The sequence below is a fragment of the Solea senegalensis genome, linkage group LG20 (assembly GCF_019176455.1).
Source record: "Solea senegalensis isolate Sse05_10M linkage group LG20, IFAPA_SoseM_1, whole genome shotgun sequence".
Taxonomy (NCBI): Eukaryota; Metazoa; Chordata; class Actinopteri; order Pleuronectiformes; family Soleidae; genus Solea; species Solea senegalensis.
The window spans coordinates 2,092,540-2,110,789 of record NC_058039.1 but is presented as its reverse complement, the minus strand read 5'-3'; the positions used below and the strand labels follow the sequence as shown (position 1 = coordinate 2,110,789).

Below are 18,250 nucleotides of genomic sequence, written 5' to 3'. Positions count from 1 at the left end.
AACCGCTTCCTACTACTTTATCCTCCACAGCAGGAATAATAATGTGAAAACGACCTTTCTCTTTGATATCACGAAACATATCGATATGCATTCCTGTCAAAATAATCCCAATTAGATATTTATTCAAAATCACTCAGCTCTACACCACATTTAACACTTTTTTTTAGGGGGAAAGAACTCATTCATACATGCACATCTCCTCTGTCTAGAATGTAAATGTAAAAGGCAATGTAGTCCTTTCATGGTCTCTGTCTGCTCTTCACATTATTATATTATTCTAATTAGTACTTGAGTTAGTGTATAAGCATCTGAAAAAGTGCTGCAGATAGATGTGGCTCACAGACGAGACATATGTGGATATAGAGCTGCACAGAGGTTGTTTCTCTGGATTCATCTGCTATTAAATATCTGGATTACATTATCTTAGAATACACTTCTCGCCAGTTCAGATAATACCTGGCTTATTTCTTTTGCTTCTTAATTAATCTTAAGTGAAGGATGTAAAGTGTTAGAAACAATAAATTGGACTATAAATATTGTCAAATTGTGTTATTGAGATATATCAATGTGTCGATTCCTTCCTTTAATTCAATTTATGAATTTGTTATATTTAGTGTAGTGACATATAAAATATGATAATGTTCAATGCAACATCCTTTAAAACCAGGAAAGGTCATCACAGATAACTTATCGCTATATGATGATATCCAAAATCTAAGCCTACGTCATGTATCATGTGACCTTCTAGTCCTACATCAAGACCAGACCGTCTTCTGTTGTCTCCCAGCCATACGTCCCAGCAGGTCTCACCACTGTGTTGTGAGACATCAAGCCCTGACACTCGTTGACGCCCGGTATCCATTGGGCTCCCTCTGCTCCGTGCTCCGTCACTCTACCACCCGTCTCATTGTCATTTACACACAGTGAAAAGTTCTATATAAATACAGACCATTTACTGGTTAGTGATTCACTGATCACATGTGGAAAATAGTACCAGCTGCAGGCCTGACATGTCATGATGCTGAGATGCTGCCAGAACTCCTCTTCAGATTCCCTAAAGTGTCTGTTGGCACAGTTACTTTGATTCAGGACTAAATGCACCCACATCCACATCCACGCCGCGCTGTGCTTGTGACTATTAACAGATGGTGACTCACCTCGTGATGGCGAACAGCCTCATGGATGGAGTGCAACGTTTCTATGTATATATGCTCCTCTCACCCTGCTCCGTGGTCATGCAGTCGATCGTACTCTGATTAAGGACCAACTAAAGGTTTCATTTGGTGTTTCTCAGACTCTGGAGTTAATATCGAATAAAAGATGCTTTTATTTTTAATGGAGATCCTCTTACTAATACAGGTGTCTTCACTTCCTGTACAATGTTTTTTTTTAAAATACCAGTTTTTTTACAATAACAGGTCTAAAAAAAGAATATGACACATTACACATTATATTTTTCAGCTTTGGCATTCACACTGACACCTTGTCCTCGTCACATCCGGTCAGAGGCTACTGTGAGGATAAGATAAACATAACAGTTCAAAAGTCTGGCTTAGTCTATACCTAAAGATCTATAAAGAAGCGCTCAACGTACAGCAGACATCAGGTCTCAGAGAGGAGGTGTGGGTTCAAATCCCACTTTTTGTCCAAGCGGAAAGGAACTGGGCTTGTAACTGGAGATTCAAATTGCGGTATGGGTCAAAGGCTGGGGTGCTCCTGAGCAAGGCACCTAATCCCCATCGCTGCCACATAAGTGCTGCTCACTGCTCCTGCACCCACCTTTCGTATGTGTTCACTCCTCGTGTGTGATAATAATAATAAGGTATTTTATTGGCTGGTAATGGTTTCATGTTTAAAATCATGTACAATAATGAGGGGACTTTCATTTATTTGCCCTCATCTATCTGTGGAAGGATGGCACAGTTGTTTTACCCCCTCCATTCATTTTCTCCCTCCATTTTAACCGTCTCTCATTGGTAGAAAACATCCCTCTTCCCTCGTCATGCTTGCATGGCGCATGTCGGTGAGGACAGAGGGAAAAATGGAATGGTGCTATTTATAGCAACTGTTGCTGTTTAAAAAAAAGCCCCAAATATTCCCCCCAACGCTACCTCACTCTAAAGCCCCTCATCATATATCCCTCAATCCCTCTAATCTGCTTGTACTGTTGTTCTCTGCTCTTAGCAAAATATGTGTGCATCATTAATGAACAGGGAAGGAGAGAGGGTGACCTGGGAGGAGAAGGGAGAGGAATAAAGAGGCAGTCAGAGGGAGCAATGCTTCGTGCCGCGCATCTCAAGTCGGCTTTGTTTGAAACAAGGAGCCCTCGTGTATATTCTGTCTGTGGTTTGAACGGCGGCTTATCAGGACCTTGGTTTCTTATCGAGGGGATTAAGACAATGGGTCTGCAGCGTGGCTGTCATTAGTCTACAATTAACTCTTGTTAGTCGCTGTTCAGAGTCTCTCAGGGTTTGATGATTCCATTGATTCACAAGCGTTCCCTCTCAAAGAACACAAAATAAAATCAATCTGTTTTGTTGTCGCAAAAAAAAAACTATTTGGGATGAACAGAAGTGCACATAATTGACTTATTCCCAAAGTGTCCCCTAGTGGGCCATGACAGTACTGCAGGTGGGCCATGAAATGTCATTAAATATTCATAAATATGTATTTAATTCTCAGTTTTAAATTGTTGTGAAATATGTACGATGGATTTTAAGAAATACTTCTATCCAAACCATTATGTTTGAACATTATTCTTTGATCTGACCTAGTATAAACGCATGTGGCTAGCACTGTTGCCTCACAGCAAGAAGGTTGCTGGTTTGTGTCCCGGTCCGGTGCATGGGTTTTCTCCGGGTACTTCGGTTTCCGCCCACATGTACACAAATACATGCAAAGGTTAATTGAAAACTCTATACTGAAGAGTTTGTGGCCCTGTGATGGACTGGTGACCCTCATGTTGAGGATATTGTTGCATGTTATATAGTGTATGTAGTTTATAGTATAGACACTGTAGTAAGTGTAGTAAGTATGTAAGACCTCAGAGGATTTTCAGGAGGACAGGATTGTGTTGTTGTTGTTGTTGTTGTTGTTGTCGTCTTGTCTCATTTTGCTGTGAACTGCGTCAGTGTGCTTGTAATTGCTTGGTGATGGTATGGCCTGAAATCTGTCAGTAATTGGCAGCTATCCTGTGTGAGCTCGCTGTTTGGCCAATTTATGACTGCAGTTTTTTCAGAAGCCTTGCCAACGTCAATTTGTCCACAGGGGACATTCAAATATGTATTTACTGTGGACATTTTCTTTTCGATTTGCTGCCCACAGAAATCCTCCGAGTGTTTTGTTAAACAGAGCATCACGCATTGGTTTTTATCTCTTTTGCATTGTCAGGTTCAGATGTAAACATTTTAAACCAAAACAGCCCCCAGGTCTGATAACATTCCACACAAATTAGCCGACTGTCTTTTTTTTTCTAAAGAAAGTGAGCAGATTGCATGATGCACGATGACAAATGGCCTATTTCAGTGACACCTCGCTACTCACAGCTCGCTGTGAAAAACAAGCCTAAAAATAATCCCTCAGTGGAGGAAACGTCTCTGTGTTAGTTTAACTACAAGTACAAGCTTTCTGCAGATTATGTCCTTTCTGTCTTTGAAACTCAGGTGAAGTATAGAAACTTAACTTCTACTTCTTATGTACTTTTTCAGATCATTCAATATTGGTTTCACGATATAAATCAAATCAAGATTTCTGTAAGGCTTATGGATAATATGTGGATTTTTTGGTTATATCCTGATACACAAGATACAGTATATGTGGATATACAGACAGGTTGTTTCTCAGGACTCATGAAATCCACTCTATAATAAAACATCTACTGTTTATGATCTGTATTAAATGCTTAAGATTACCTTTCATTTCAGATAATACCTGGCATGTTTTTTCTGCCTTTAGGATATTTACGTGTGTTAGAAAACAATGAAATTAAATTCTGCAGTTGATAATTGATAATCATCTAAATGATGATTGTCAATGTAAAAGACTTTAAAACCAGGAAAATCATCACAGATACATCATCATATTGCCCAGCCCTAAGGTGCAGCATGAATGGATGAAGTGCATTTAAACCTTTCACCATTTGCCGATTTAACTATTTAACAGTGTTTTATGTGCATTTCCATTTGTAAAAATGTTGTTTGAGTTTTCATTGTTGGAGGTTTTTTTTTTTTTTTAAACCAAGCATGTTATGTTTTTACAGTGTTTGTCAAGGACATTATTTGAGTCTATTGACACTGGGAAACTGAAATTGTCCAAGATTCCAAACGAACCCACAAAATGCTGCATTGAATGTGATATACTGTCATGTTCCAGTTAAATGCAGAGCAGAACATTGGCACAGATGGAGAGTCGGAAAACTGACTCATCAATAACCATTTAAAGTTTGCCGTGATTGGCCAACACATGTTAATGCGCTAATTACATAAGATAAAGTGAAAGCAGCAAAGCAAAGAGTTGTTCTTATGTTTTTGTTTTTTGTTGCTGGTGACATTTGAATTAGCAGAATTGAGAAAAATGAATGAAGAATTAAACTGTTCTCTATATTACACACTCTATGGTGTTTGGTCCCACAGCAACACATCATTCATGTAGCATTATTTGCTGCCATCTATTGGTCTTTTACTAGTATAGCATACATTGTGAAGAACTTGAACATGATGGAAATATTACTTTTACACCCAATGTCAGGAAAATAAAAGATGAAAATATTGTAATTAACACAACATTACTCATATCATACAGTGATATGCATTTTTACAGTAAATCATAATCTAATTAGTTTGAAAATAATATTTTACTAATTACCAATGTATTTAGTCGTATTTTTCATGTGCTTTTCTCAGGTTATTTATTTTTTGCCGACTTTCCTTTTCACAGCTGTTCACTGCAACCTAAGCCAGAATGGCCTCGACCACCAGATGTGCCCAAAGAACATGACGTCGCAGCTGGATGAAGAGGAGGAGTCTGTGGACGCTGGGGCTGTGCTGCTGGACGACAGCAGCCCGAGCTACCGGGACATCAGTCCTCCGATGTACCAGCGCCGCTCCCCGCCGCAGCGCTCGGTCTCCGAGTCTGAGCTGACACGGGTAAGAGGCGAGATTGAAAGTGAAGTTCACCCATCCATCTCCTACTTCTTTATCCTCCACATGAGGGTCACGGGGGGTCGCTGGTAACAATCCCAGCTGATTTTATATATATACATATATATATATATATATATATATATATATATATATATGTATATATATATATATATGTGTGTATATGTGTATATATATACATATATATATATATATATATATATATATATATATATATATATATATGTATGTATATGTGTATATATATATATATATGTATAAGACTAGTGGATTGAGAAGGCATAATATCATTTTTTGTCTTTGAGTATCTGTGGGAATGAGCTGTCAGTCAAAGCAAGTGAAAGAACAGACACAGTCCTCTGTGTAAACCCTGGATCCTGAGGCTTTTAAGTATCAGACAACCAGGCGGGCCCGAGTTCAAATCAGTGCACAAGCACATCCACACATGCACTTAAAGACAGTGGAGATGCTCTTTTTCTTTCTGGATTTGGTTATACTATGTCTGAAGCGACAAGACAACAACAGTATCTGTAACATGTGATCTGTGCTGTGTGGTTTACATCATGGTGTAATTTCATATCTCAGCTTTACTCAGTTGGAAGCAGAAGTCCAGTCAGAATTGCATTAGAGACCTGGAAGGAAGCAGTGTATTAGCTGAAATCATTTAACTGCTGGAGCCAGACTCTGTGTTGTGCGTCTGCATTGCTCTTAAGAGTTTTTTCTCTTTGAGAGAAATTCAATAGATCAAGGGCATGACGACTATGTAATTCTATCAAGTGGTAATCTACTCTATTATATAATCCATCTGTGGGCCAGATAGCATTTATTTGATAATGCTATTAGTATCTGAGCCTAATTAAGTGCTGAATGAGAGGTTTGCTGCTTAAGAAGTATTAACGTTTAAAGGTCTTAAGCTTAATTAAGGTGACATTATGTCTGAGAGAGAAGAAATGTGCAAGAAAGTAAATACAAGTGCTCAGATTTAATGGAATTTCAGGACCAAGGAGAGCGAACGGCTGCTGTAGAAAATACATGAAAACATGTATTCATAGTGTTTCACATGGCCCAGTGCACAGGGAACTTTGCCTATAGTAGGGGTGGGTGGGAGGGGCTTGTCAGTTCAAATCCAAGGTACCCAATCCCCATTACCCCCCAGTGATTGTGTTTATTGGACACTCTCAATTATCCCACATTCAGTGTCACTCCTAGTGCTGGTCCTAAGGCTGGATCACTGAGCAGGTGCTGTGGTGAAGCCTCGAGAGGGAAAAAGCAAGTTGATGGTTCAACATACAGTTAGGTCAGTTTCACGTCTAATAGTCCGCTAGACTTTAGTGAAATCACCCAAACCTAACTGTACGCTTTATTAGAGAGGAAAGTTTAAATGTAGGGAGAGAGCGTCTGCCTCCCATTCTGCTCTTAGAGAGACTCTGGGAATCACGTCTTTGAGATATCATGGTGCTTTATATGTGAAGAGAAGGAGGATTTTCAATTATTTTCAGTAGTCACAAGCAGAATGCACTTTTTTTACAGCGATGTAAATAGTGCGGTAACATTAAGTGTGTCAGTGGAGGAGCAGGAAGGAATAACATAACATATTATCTTCCAGGCTGAGGAAAACGGTTTGACGTGTGTTTCTAAGGGTTGATGACATCTCTGTTAACAAGATTTGATGTCTTAATTAGCTCCTAATAATAAACTGTAGTAAGTTCAAGCCTTAGCGCCACCCAGTGGGAAGTAACTGCAGGGAGTTTCAGTTCATTACATCAGCAGTTAGTTGGGTTTTTTTTTTGTTTGTTTTGTTTTTGTATAATACGGGATTAAAGCTGACTCCTTTGCCTGGATTTGGAATCAAACCAGGGCTTATCCATAGATTAAAACATGGGGCATAAAACAGCCCTTTAGACTTCTAGTGGATGCCTCTAACCACCGCAGCAAATCAGCTAATCGCAGTCATAATCAATATCAAGTCGGAGGTGAACATACTTTGTTTGGTGTTAACACCGTGCAATGCTTTATAGACCCTGTCTAATGCCAAGGTTGAGGTCTTGTGTCTGTTCTTTGATTTGGTGCCTGACTAAAATTGGCCGTGGCTGTAGATCCAATTTGACACAGAGGCTCTACATGAAGGCTTATCAATATTAGCAGCATAGTCTGCCGTCCACAGCTCTCTGGACTCCACACGTACATACGTAGACTTATCTCTTTCCTGTATGTAACAGAGTGAGAGGACACTGCAGAGCTGTTAATTAGCTGCACAGTGGTCTCAAACAGCCATTCACTCACTCGATATACGACACCAATGTCAGGGGACGCTTTTCTGCCCCGTCACAGTCACTGAAGTGGATGCAGTGATAAGCTGTGACACTAGAGGGCGGTGTATAACAGGAAATGTTACATTGGTGCAATGTAGGCGAATATAACTATAATAAATTCAGATTTATATCTGTCGAATTCTGTAATCTTTGGCATCTTGTATGTCTTGTATGTTAGCAAAGTATTACAGTTTTACAAAGTATTACAAACAACATGTGGATGTGCATTTATATAAACCTGGCTTTATTTCACATGAAATAGTTGGACAAATACAGCTATTACATCATTTAAATTAGTTCCACATAAAGGACATGACATGGAAAACAACATATGTATGTATGTGTATATATATGTATATGTATATGTATATATATATGTATATATATATATATATATATATATAGGGTCCTGATGACAGAGAATCTATATGTCTTTCTCTCTCTAAGCAAATGTGTATGTTTGTAAGTAGGTTCATACATATGTAGGAAAATAACAGTACATGAGCAATGTCCATGTTTATTATATTGTATATGTGCAACCAGTGCTAAATTCATAAAATAATATATATTAAAAAATAATAATAACCCGGATGGGTCTCAAAACAAATTTGCTGAATTTTCCCAACCTTTGAGTTGAAATGTGCAAAATATTGGACATATATTAACACATACATACAGAAATGTACTGGAAATAGATTTAATATCATAACCATGACAACAATATGTCAGTGAAGACAAGCTGAAACGACAAACACAGATTTTCACCTTTAGTTTTACCTGGTATTTTTTTTAAATTGGACTTATTGATCATTTGAACCCGAGCATTTTTCAAACAAGCACAATACAACAAGTGACTGACAGGTGGTTGTTGTTGGCCTCATGTTTCCTTTTAGCCTGAAACATTGAGAATCTGCAGTCTTGGCTTTAGCCTTGGGGTTCACCTGTGAAGTCTGCGTTTGTTGTTCTAAAGGATGAACCGACGCGGGATATCAGTGGGAGAAATGCAGAGCTGTTTTGAAGCAGATAGAAAGAGGGAAAATCGATGGGAGCCGTCGCAAACAGACACAACACGAGCACGACCAAGACGACTGACTGAAATATCCCGAAAAAGAACGGAGCAACGAAACATTCATCAAACTGATCGAACGGAACTTTAACAACAGATATATAATGAAAAACACCCCAAACAGCAATCAGAGACATTACCACCAACAGGTGTCAGATATTCAATAAATAAGGCGAGATGAATTGAAAGTAAGGTAAAAAAGAAAAAAGAAATGACTAAGACTTATTCAAAAGAGCAATTGCAGACCTTGAATTAGACCTTGAGACTTAAAATCTGTGATCAGATGGAAGCCGCTGACGGGAATCATCATTACAAGCAGAGCTGACTATATGCTGCAACTGTCGAGACACAGCTGTTACTCCCCGATGAGACTGTTTGACCGTTTGATTCAGTTATTTTCAGAAGAAAAAAGAGCACAGCATGGGTTCCATCAACGTGGAAACACGACGACGTTCACTGACACAACAGACGCTGCTTCTCTTCATGCACACAGCTGCACAGTTTCCTGAAGTCCATTACAGTCCCGCGATATCTATAGGATCAGCAGTGATAGTAGTGGAATCACGACCCAGAAGATCCAAAACCAGAAGATCCAAGACCAGAAGATCCAAGACCAGAAGATCTAAGACCAGAAGATCCAAGACCAGAAGATCCAAGACCAGAAGATCCAAAGAAGATCAAGACCAGAAGATCCAAGACCAGTAGATCCAAAACCAGAAGATCCAAGACCAGAAGATCCAAAACCAGAAGATCCAAGACCAGAAGATCTAAGACCAGAAGATCCAAGACCAGAAGATCCAAAACCAGTAGATCCAAGACCAAAGTGTGGGGAAAGGAATGATCTGGTGAAGATCTTAAAATGTAAATTACAGTGACGGTGATACGACGTCTTTTAGAACGGACTCACTAAATCTAGAGTGATGTTACTCCACAATGATAACACAAGTCCACAAAAATTGGATCATGGAGCAAGACAATAACCCAAGACACAACTTTATTTTGAAGGAAACAGGAAGCCAGACCAACATGTTAGCAATATTTAAAGTGCTTGAATTAATCGCATTACTTGAAACTAAAACTGTTTTACTCTAATTCACTCATCAACGTAATTTCCAAAGTGTGTCATGATAAATCATGATTGTCTTTAAAAGAATCTCAAAATCGACTTCATTGTCTCGTCTTTTAAGAGAAGAATTGAGTCAACAGTGTGACCTTTAAACTTGTGCCTCCTATTGTTATTTTTTATCCACTTCTGTGAATCGTCAACCTCTAGTTTTTCCTTAAGCTCATGAAAAGGAATTTTTATTGAACAAAACAAATAAACAGCATTAGCTCTTATAGTTCAATCTGCACCAAAGCTACAGCTCTTGTACACATTTACACATTAAATAAGTCTTTTGTCTCGGGACACATTCAAGTTTACGATTCAGTTTTTGGTTAAAGACAATATATATATTCTTTATTCTTCATTATTTTTTGGCCAGTCTCCCCTGGGGTCTGCGGCAAAACAAGCACATAGGAATAAAAGCAGTACAGGTAAAATAAAAACATCACATTTGAAACGATGAAAGACAGTGAAACAGAGATAAATATCTATATAAATACAATCTATATGACATTATGAGGCATCTGTGGCCTGTTGAATTCTAAATCCAGTGAATTATTCTATACATGAGAGTGTCATTATTGTTTGCTAATACCTTGAGTTTCATGAAAGGTGCTTTATAAAACCAAAGTTGTTATTATTATTTTCATTATTGTTGTTAATTCCTTCTGCAGTTAACATTTTAATTGAGTGTAAAACCATTGGATCCCACAACCCGGAGTGGTTGTGGTTTATAGTTCTCTCTTTTTAGTTCTCTTTAGAAACTATTTGGACTTTTGTACAGAACCTGAGTGCCAGAATCTCGCTCATGGTATTTCTCCTCTCTGTCCTGTCACACTGCCCCGTTATTACTGTACATTCATCCTGGATCTTAGTGCGATGACTTGCTTCATTCTCTGGTCGACATGTTACCGTCATGCGTTTGCTGCAAAGGCTTCATTCTTTGTCTTTCATTTTTTTTTTTTTGTCCTTGCACTGTTGCTAAGGTAACGTGAAGGTACTGTAGAGCTGTTCTGGCCGTTCAGATATCAATTAAAGCCAAGGACAACAGTGAACTTGGATTGTGTGGAAAAACATTGTTTGTGCATGTGTGTTTGAGCGCCTGCAGCAGTGCATTATGGGAACAAAAAGCAAATCCCCCATAATGTTAATTATTACATTTGAAGGTGAAGACATGGGTGACGTTAGTGTAAGAGTCATTTTCTGGTTTTTGTTTCGCTGTTTATTTATTTTGGTTGTCTTGCCAGCGCCTGCCACAAGAGGGAGTGTCACTGAGAGGGAGGTAGTAACAGGTGTTGCTGGTTTTGTATGTGATGTCAATTATGTTTTTCCTGTTGGTTTTTGGTTGATTAGGGATGAAACAATTCCTCGATTCATTGATTAGTAATCACTTATTAAACTATTTTGATAATTGATTCATCAATTTGACGGTGTTGTTCAAGCTTTCTGATTTCTTTGCTTCATAATAACAAAGAAACCATTTCAACTGAATCTTTTTGGCTTGTGGACAAAACAAAACATTTGACATGAAACGTCGTCATTTCCAGGTCTGAAAAACACCGATCAACATTTTTCAACATTTTATGGACCAAACGATTGCTTGATTAATTGAAAATGAAAATAATGGTTGGTTGCAGCCCTCGGGTCTCAGTGGAGAGAGGAGTGTTATGTTTGCAGTTGGATAATTAATTAACAAGCCTTTGCTCATAGAAATGCTCTTTATGGTTCATGTGTAACTGTGACTGTTAACAAGGGTTAGAGGAAGTCTCCAGAAAATGAATCAATGTGATGTCCTCCACAGTCATGGAACACAGCACAGCCTCTGTGTGTGTGTGTGTGTGTGTGTGTGTGTTCCCAGATGCATACCACTTAGAAATGAAGGAGGTTTCTTCTCTCACCCCTGTGCCTGTCACTCAAACCTCTAATTGGGCCCGAGTATCTTGAACACAGCTCTCGGAGCATGATTGGACTCCTGTTTTCTTCTCCCCGCTGTTCTCCCTCCACCCTTTGGCCCTTGGCGAGGCAGCGGCTCACCTATTGGACCGGCCCCATGAAACACAGCTATGGGGCTAAATCAGTGCAGAATGTGTAAAACACAGATGTCCATTGACTCACAAATGGGTTCTGCTGAGTCCACTCTTGCCTCCGTCAGTCTCAGCATGTTCCACCCCACCACACTCTGCTCCCACTAAAGCCTCTTTGGCTAAGATGACCGGCCACTTGTTGGAAAATTGTTTATGTATTGATATCAGTTGTCAACTCAAGCGCTCCCGATTTATCGGCGTGTTGAATATCAGCAAAAGGTTCAGTATCGTAAATGGAAGCTTTCGCAACAACATTTTGTAGAGATTCAGTGCTAAATGATGGTGTTTTCTCCTCCATGATTCGTGGTGCAGGGGATATACTGCGTGTCTGATCTTGGACCACGTATTGAATTCACACAAATCTGATTTGAAATGAGTTCAAATCTGACTTATTTATTGTCAGATGTCCCTGGAAAAAATCAAGTACACACAATCTACTGTGACCAAAATCACAATGTCAATTTTGTACGTAATCTAGCAACCGATTTGCAACCATTTTCAAATTAGTAAAGTAATAAAAATAAAACAAGAGATGTTTGGTAAATTATGCATGTTCATGTCATTTGCTGCTTAGACCCAAGACTTTCCAGACCAGCTGGTGGTTTCCTCTGGTTTTGGTCAGAAGAGACAATGAAGAAGACGAAAGATATGGAGATTTACTTCAGGTTACGCTGAGAGAATACAAGGACATAAAACCGTGGAACCTCAGGCATGGGCTCGTACAGCACGAGCGAAATGTCTCTCCACTGACAGAACGTGCTCTTCAGCATGCAATCCATTCTCTCCCTCTCCCTTTTCACTCTTTCCCCGTCCTGGCTTGGCTTTCGCTTGTGTCACCTCAGGCACAGAGTCAGGGTTAATTAGCATTGAGTAGAGCTGTGTTTAATGGCTAATGTGCTCTCTCCCTCTGATACCAGGCAGCTTCAGCGTTCGGACCGGTGTCCTCGCCGATACCTGCCGTCCTGCTGGCTTTGGCTGTCTGTCACTTCGCCCGCACCTGCAGGGGATTTAGACCAGATGCTCCAAACAAGCGTTCATATCTCCCTCGATTTCTCTTTCTCTCTAGGATTCTAGATATAGAGTGAGTGGGAGCAGTGGAGGTAGTACCTTATTATAAGAAACAGGTGAGAGAGAGAGAGAGAGTGATGGGAGAGATGAAAGGTACAATATGTGTGGAGAGGAAGTGAGAAAGACAACGTTATAGATTTGCCAGGGACAGAGTGAGATTGAATGTGGGGGAGAAATGAGGGATGGGGTGAGGAGTGGGAGTGATGAGGGAATGCTGCCGGAGCCTGTTATTCAGGTGGAGAAGAGGAGAATCTTCCATTTCTATGCCACACCACGCTGCAGCCGAAGAGCAGCTCTGAAGTGGAGAGGAGTGGACGTGAAATTTTAATCGTCTCTCGCTGTTTGTAATTTAACTAGACCCTCAATCAAAATCCCAAACACTAGTGGCACGTTGACGAGTGATCTTTTGGCACATACTTGGAAATATTAACCGTGGAATGATGATGATGATGACGATGATGATGATGTAACCAGGCAAGGCAACTCAAACAACACACGGCTGCTATTATGTATTAAAGAGTAATGAGTGAGTGAGTGAGTGAAAAAGTGAGGAAAAGAAGGAAGTAAGGAAAGGAGGTGAGGAAAATGCTCTCCCAAACATCGAGCGAGGGAAAACACTAAAATACTAATAAACGGGGCAAAAGAAGGACAAAATAACATTACAAATGTTAACAGATAAAAATGTAATAGAAAATATGCCTATAGTACAGTAATCATTTTATTATAAGAACTTATGAATGTGGTAATACCATCTTGTTTTCATTGTAATCTCCAAGTAAGAGCTTAGTAATAACAATGGAAACATGTTATTACAGGGATTTGACTTGTGTTACCTCCTAATGAGACACTATTAGCATGTTAATAACAAAGTGCATCAGAAATGATTTCCCTAATATTATCTGCTATGTTGTTAACTGTACTGTTATGTAAAATGTTATACCTAGACGAGTACAGTTGCCAGGACATTTCACTCATCTCTATGGCAACGGCACTATCCTCTCTTTTAATTACGTTGTATCATTCTGATCTGCCAGTTTGTTTATTTGTATCGATACTTCTTTTTGATAATGAATGGATTAGTCAATTTGGGAGAGATTTCTGTTCAACACGAGCGTGAGAAAATGTCCTGGTCGTGGTCATTATGGACACGTTTGTATTCAGTCAAATTAAGAAAATAAGAAATAAGAAAATTGTACAGTTGTGTGACATGAGAGGAAAATGTCAGACGACCGTACCGTGTGTTTAAAATACAGTTCCTGGGTCTGTTGTTTGTATCGCTCCCTGTTTGGACCAGGTTTACGTGGAACACCTGACACTTTAGAGATTTCCATGACATTTTCTCTATAGACATTGTTGGTGTCCAGAGGACGAACCGCTGTGACCTCAGTGATTTTCCTCTACCCTCATCGTACTCTTGACATTTGCAGTTGTGATGGAGATGTCTCAACAGTCGAATAGATTTCCATGAAATTTGTTTCCGCAGACTTTTGTTTTTGAGACTTTGTATCGAATAGGAAATTATTTGAAGGTAAAATGGACCCTGCTGAGATATATATATATATATATGTGTGTGTATATATGTTTATATATACATATACTATATATATATATATACATATGATATATATATATATAGATATATTTGTCAGGATATTAACACTATTCAAATAAAAGGCATTTTTTGATACATCAATGTTGGGAAGATGCTGATACACATTTTAAGCCCAAACTGGTCCATTTTTCAACTTTTAAGACACATTCTCTCAACTTTCTTTTGAATATTCTCGTTTTGTTATCCAACGTGTAAGGAGTTCCTATTTTGTTACTTAACAAAATATATCGGGGGGGTTAAATTTGACTTTTAATGTGATTGATTTTGACCAATCAATTGAAACGTGGAAGCACTTAAGGGAGTAAGACCATTATTTATGATATAACTGATATTCATACTTTATTGATCTCTGAGAGTAAATGTCCCACAAAAATCAGTTGAATGCACGGCCTCATAAAGGTGTCAAGCGATTGCACTGTAGCCAATCACTGAGAAATACGACGACTGAAGTAATTGATTGGGTAGTTACTGCGGCTTCTAAATCAAAATGTGAACGCGGAAGACCGTCAATAAGATGAGCATATTTCACTTTTATAGTCGTGCATCCAAACAGTTCCCAAACAGGAGAAGCAATGGTCAAAAAAAAAGTTTCTTAATTGTTGTTTGGTTTGTGCGTTCAACAGCCAGGGTTTGTGAAGCTGACCAAGCCAGTGGCTCTGTGGACACAGCAGGACGTGTGCAAATGGCTGAAGAAACACTGTCCTAACCAGCACCAGATCTACAGCGACTCCTTCAAACAACACGACATCACAGGTACTGTTTTCACTTGATTGTTACCATCGCTATCGGCAATAAGGGACTGCTGCCTGTTGTGTAACGGTCCATATCAAATATAAAGCAAACATCCAATTAAAAGAGGTGTTTCTTGGGTGATGCGAGGGGCGGGATACGTGACCGAGGTGACATGGAAGCCATAAAAATGGTAGTTTAATGCTTTACTTTTTTACTAACTAGGCAATAGGCTTGTTTAACACAAGATACTTATTGTCCCAGTGGGACGTTTGCCTCGGAGTTTCCAGTGTCTGCAGTATTAAAATTAAGATTAAGATTGAGATTTACTGTATTTAGAAGTAATGCACGTCAGATTGATCATCTGTCAATAAAGTAAAAGTGGTTTGATGACATCAACACAGCGGAGGAACACGGCTGTACAACAATGAGCAACTTTTATTAAAGATCTCTGTAACATTAACAGTCAATATGTATAGTTTAGAAAATGACAAAGACATTTAAACCAAACAAAACATGTGCACAACAGAAAGTGATTGAGATCCCTCCCACCCGGCTCAAATCTGGCCAACCTCTAACCCCAGCGTGGTGCGGTGACCGCGGCTTGACCACCCTCCACGCGCCGACCCGGTACCCAACTCTCGATTAAATCAGAGAGACTGAGATTATCTTTTGCACTTTATTAAACAGACTCACATAATCTTCAAGACTCCACTTCATGTCCTGCTCTCATTTCTAACACCCCATGTGCACTCTGCACCCACTGCCACCTGCAGCCCTGACACCCGTCTCACCCCTCCTCACTGTCGACACGTCCATCACTCGTCTCATGAGACTCCTCAAAGTCACCGCAGTGCTTATGATGTTGCTTCCTGCATAACAAGAGCGACCATTAATTGCCACGCTCACTGTCTCTCAGCGCACCACTGATCATATTAACACGTTTATTTGTCGCCTCGACTCAGTGACATGCATCACCTGCAGTCGTGATGAGTGACACGATCATCCCCACTCCCATTTTACCCTTTGACACATTTTGACTGTCGTGTGTGTGTGTGTGTGTGTGTGTGGTGTTTTTGGGGGACTTAGCATCCTCTGTTTAATGATCTGAAAAAAAATCAAACATTTCTCTGCCCTGCAGTTCAAGTTGCACATATTTCTCATCAGCAGCATCGAGGGCCCGCAGATAATCCACAGTTCATTGCATGCCCGCTGAACCCCTTGCTCCTCTGTGAATCTATTTTCAAGTAGAGTCACTTTGGGATGTTTTTATTTTATTTTCACCCAAGGGACAAGCAAAGCGCTGCTTTCTGAATCACAACCTTTATTTCATTCATTGTTTATTCAACTGGGTCTGCATAATTTGCAGGGATAATTCTACAGATTTTTTTAGCGCTCAGGTCGGCAGCCTAAGATGGGACCGGTGTTAGATTCAACCTTTAAGTTAAGAGTTCACTGCGCACTTTATGGAGATTGACTGAAATATCACGAAACAGGACTTCCCTTCATCTCACTCCAGAGAGTCACTGAAAGTTTACAAGAGCCTGGAGGGAAACAAATGCAATCTGGCTTTTAACTGTGGAGTCAACCAGCCAGGGCTCTCAAGTTTGGAACCTAGCATTGGAGTGAGATTAGGGGTCGTGTTTTATTGGCGAGCTTCGCTTCGTCGCTGCCACAGTTGACACTAATGGAGCCACACATTTAAAAGATGACGGTCCCTCGTTTCGCTGACACTAACACTGTATTGTTTGACTTCCATTTCCCTAACATGGCGTGATGCATCGCTCCTATCGTTACAGTTGATTGGACAGCAATTAACAATCCAATCCATGCAGAATCTATTTATAGAGAATATATACACACTTATAATGTACCAAAATATGACAGACAGACAGGCAGAATCTATTTATAGAGAATATATACACACTTATAATGTACCAAAATATACAGGCAGAGGACAGAATCTATTTATAGAGAATATACACACTTATAATAAAATTGAAAATATGACAGACAGACAGAATTCCTATTTATAGAGAATATACACACTTATAATGTACCAAAATATGACAGACAGACAGGCAGAATCTATTTATAGAGGATATATACACACTTTAGAGACAGACAGGCAGAATCTATATAGAGAATATATACACACTTATAATGTACCAAAATATGACAGACAGACAGAATCTATTTATAGAGGATATATACACACTTATAATGTACCAAAATATGACAGACAGACAGACAGACAGACGACTTTATTAATCCCTCGGGGAAATTAAAAATATAGCAGTTTACCCAACACCTTCTTTCAGCTTCTCCCTTTAGGAGTCGCCATCACCGCTGATTAAAGGATGAAAGTCACGCTCATTATGATGACACTGTGTAGTTATACCCACTCCAGATTTAAGAACTTTTTGTGCCGAATAATCCCAGAGACAATGAAAGTGAAGCAGCACCCACAGGCATCCGTCCAAATGGAACTGATCTATTCTCTCTCTATCTGTATATCTACAATTTGTAATGAGATAAAAGAGAAATCATGTCCAGTCAGTCATGTTAGAAATTTCTCATGAGGTTCATATTTTATTAAGAAGAATAAATCTAACTTTAAGATTAAATCCCCAGTGTTCCCGGCAAGTCTGATGCAGTCACTTATAGTCTGTAAATAAATTATATTTCCTCTTATTAGTCTTTCAGTAATTAAAACATTACAACGCAGCTTCCTAATGGTGTATTGACTCAATGACCTGTGTTTGTTATTGAGGTGTAATGATGTGAAGAGTGAAAGGGGTTAAGCAAATAAGCATGCACGTACAGTACGCTCACACACACACTGCCGGCACAATTAGGAGATAATGACATGCACAGAAACCTGCAAGTAATTCAGTTTGTCTTCACATGGAGCATTAATTAACAGAACCCAATTAAAAGAGGCCAAGCCACACCAATTTGGCTCACGAGGCAATTTGCATCCCAATCAATCTTTGAAATATTATGCAGATCCTTTTTTTTTTTCCAGAATAAACAAGGTGGGAGACGAGTGGAAATGTGCTGTGGAAAACAATGTTTTATACATAAACACACACGCAGCATTTGAGAATATCTG

General features: G+C 39.3%; 1 protein-coding gene across 2 annotated transcripts in view; it reads left to right on the top strand.

Annotated features, from left to right (window-relative positions):
* The window catches only part of samd12 (sterile alpha motif domain containing 12), a 97,657-nt gene that overhangs the window by 12,048 nt on the left and 67,359 nt on the right, over positions 1 to 18,250 (top strand). For both annotated transcript variants that reach the window (XM_044052113.1, XM_044052112.1), the window contains exons 2-3: positions 4,936 to 5,144; positions 15,030 to 15,159. In XM_044052113.1, coding sequence (XP_043908048.1) covers positions 4,936 to 5,144; positions 15,030 to 15,159 — 339 coding nt within the window. The remainder of the gene's footprint in view (positions 1 to 4,935; positions 5,145 to 15,029; positions 15,160 to 18,250) is intronic.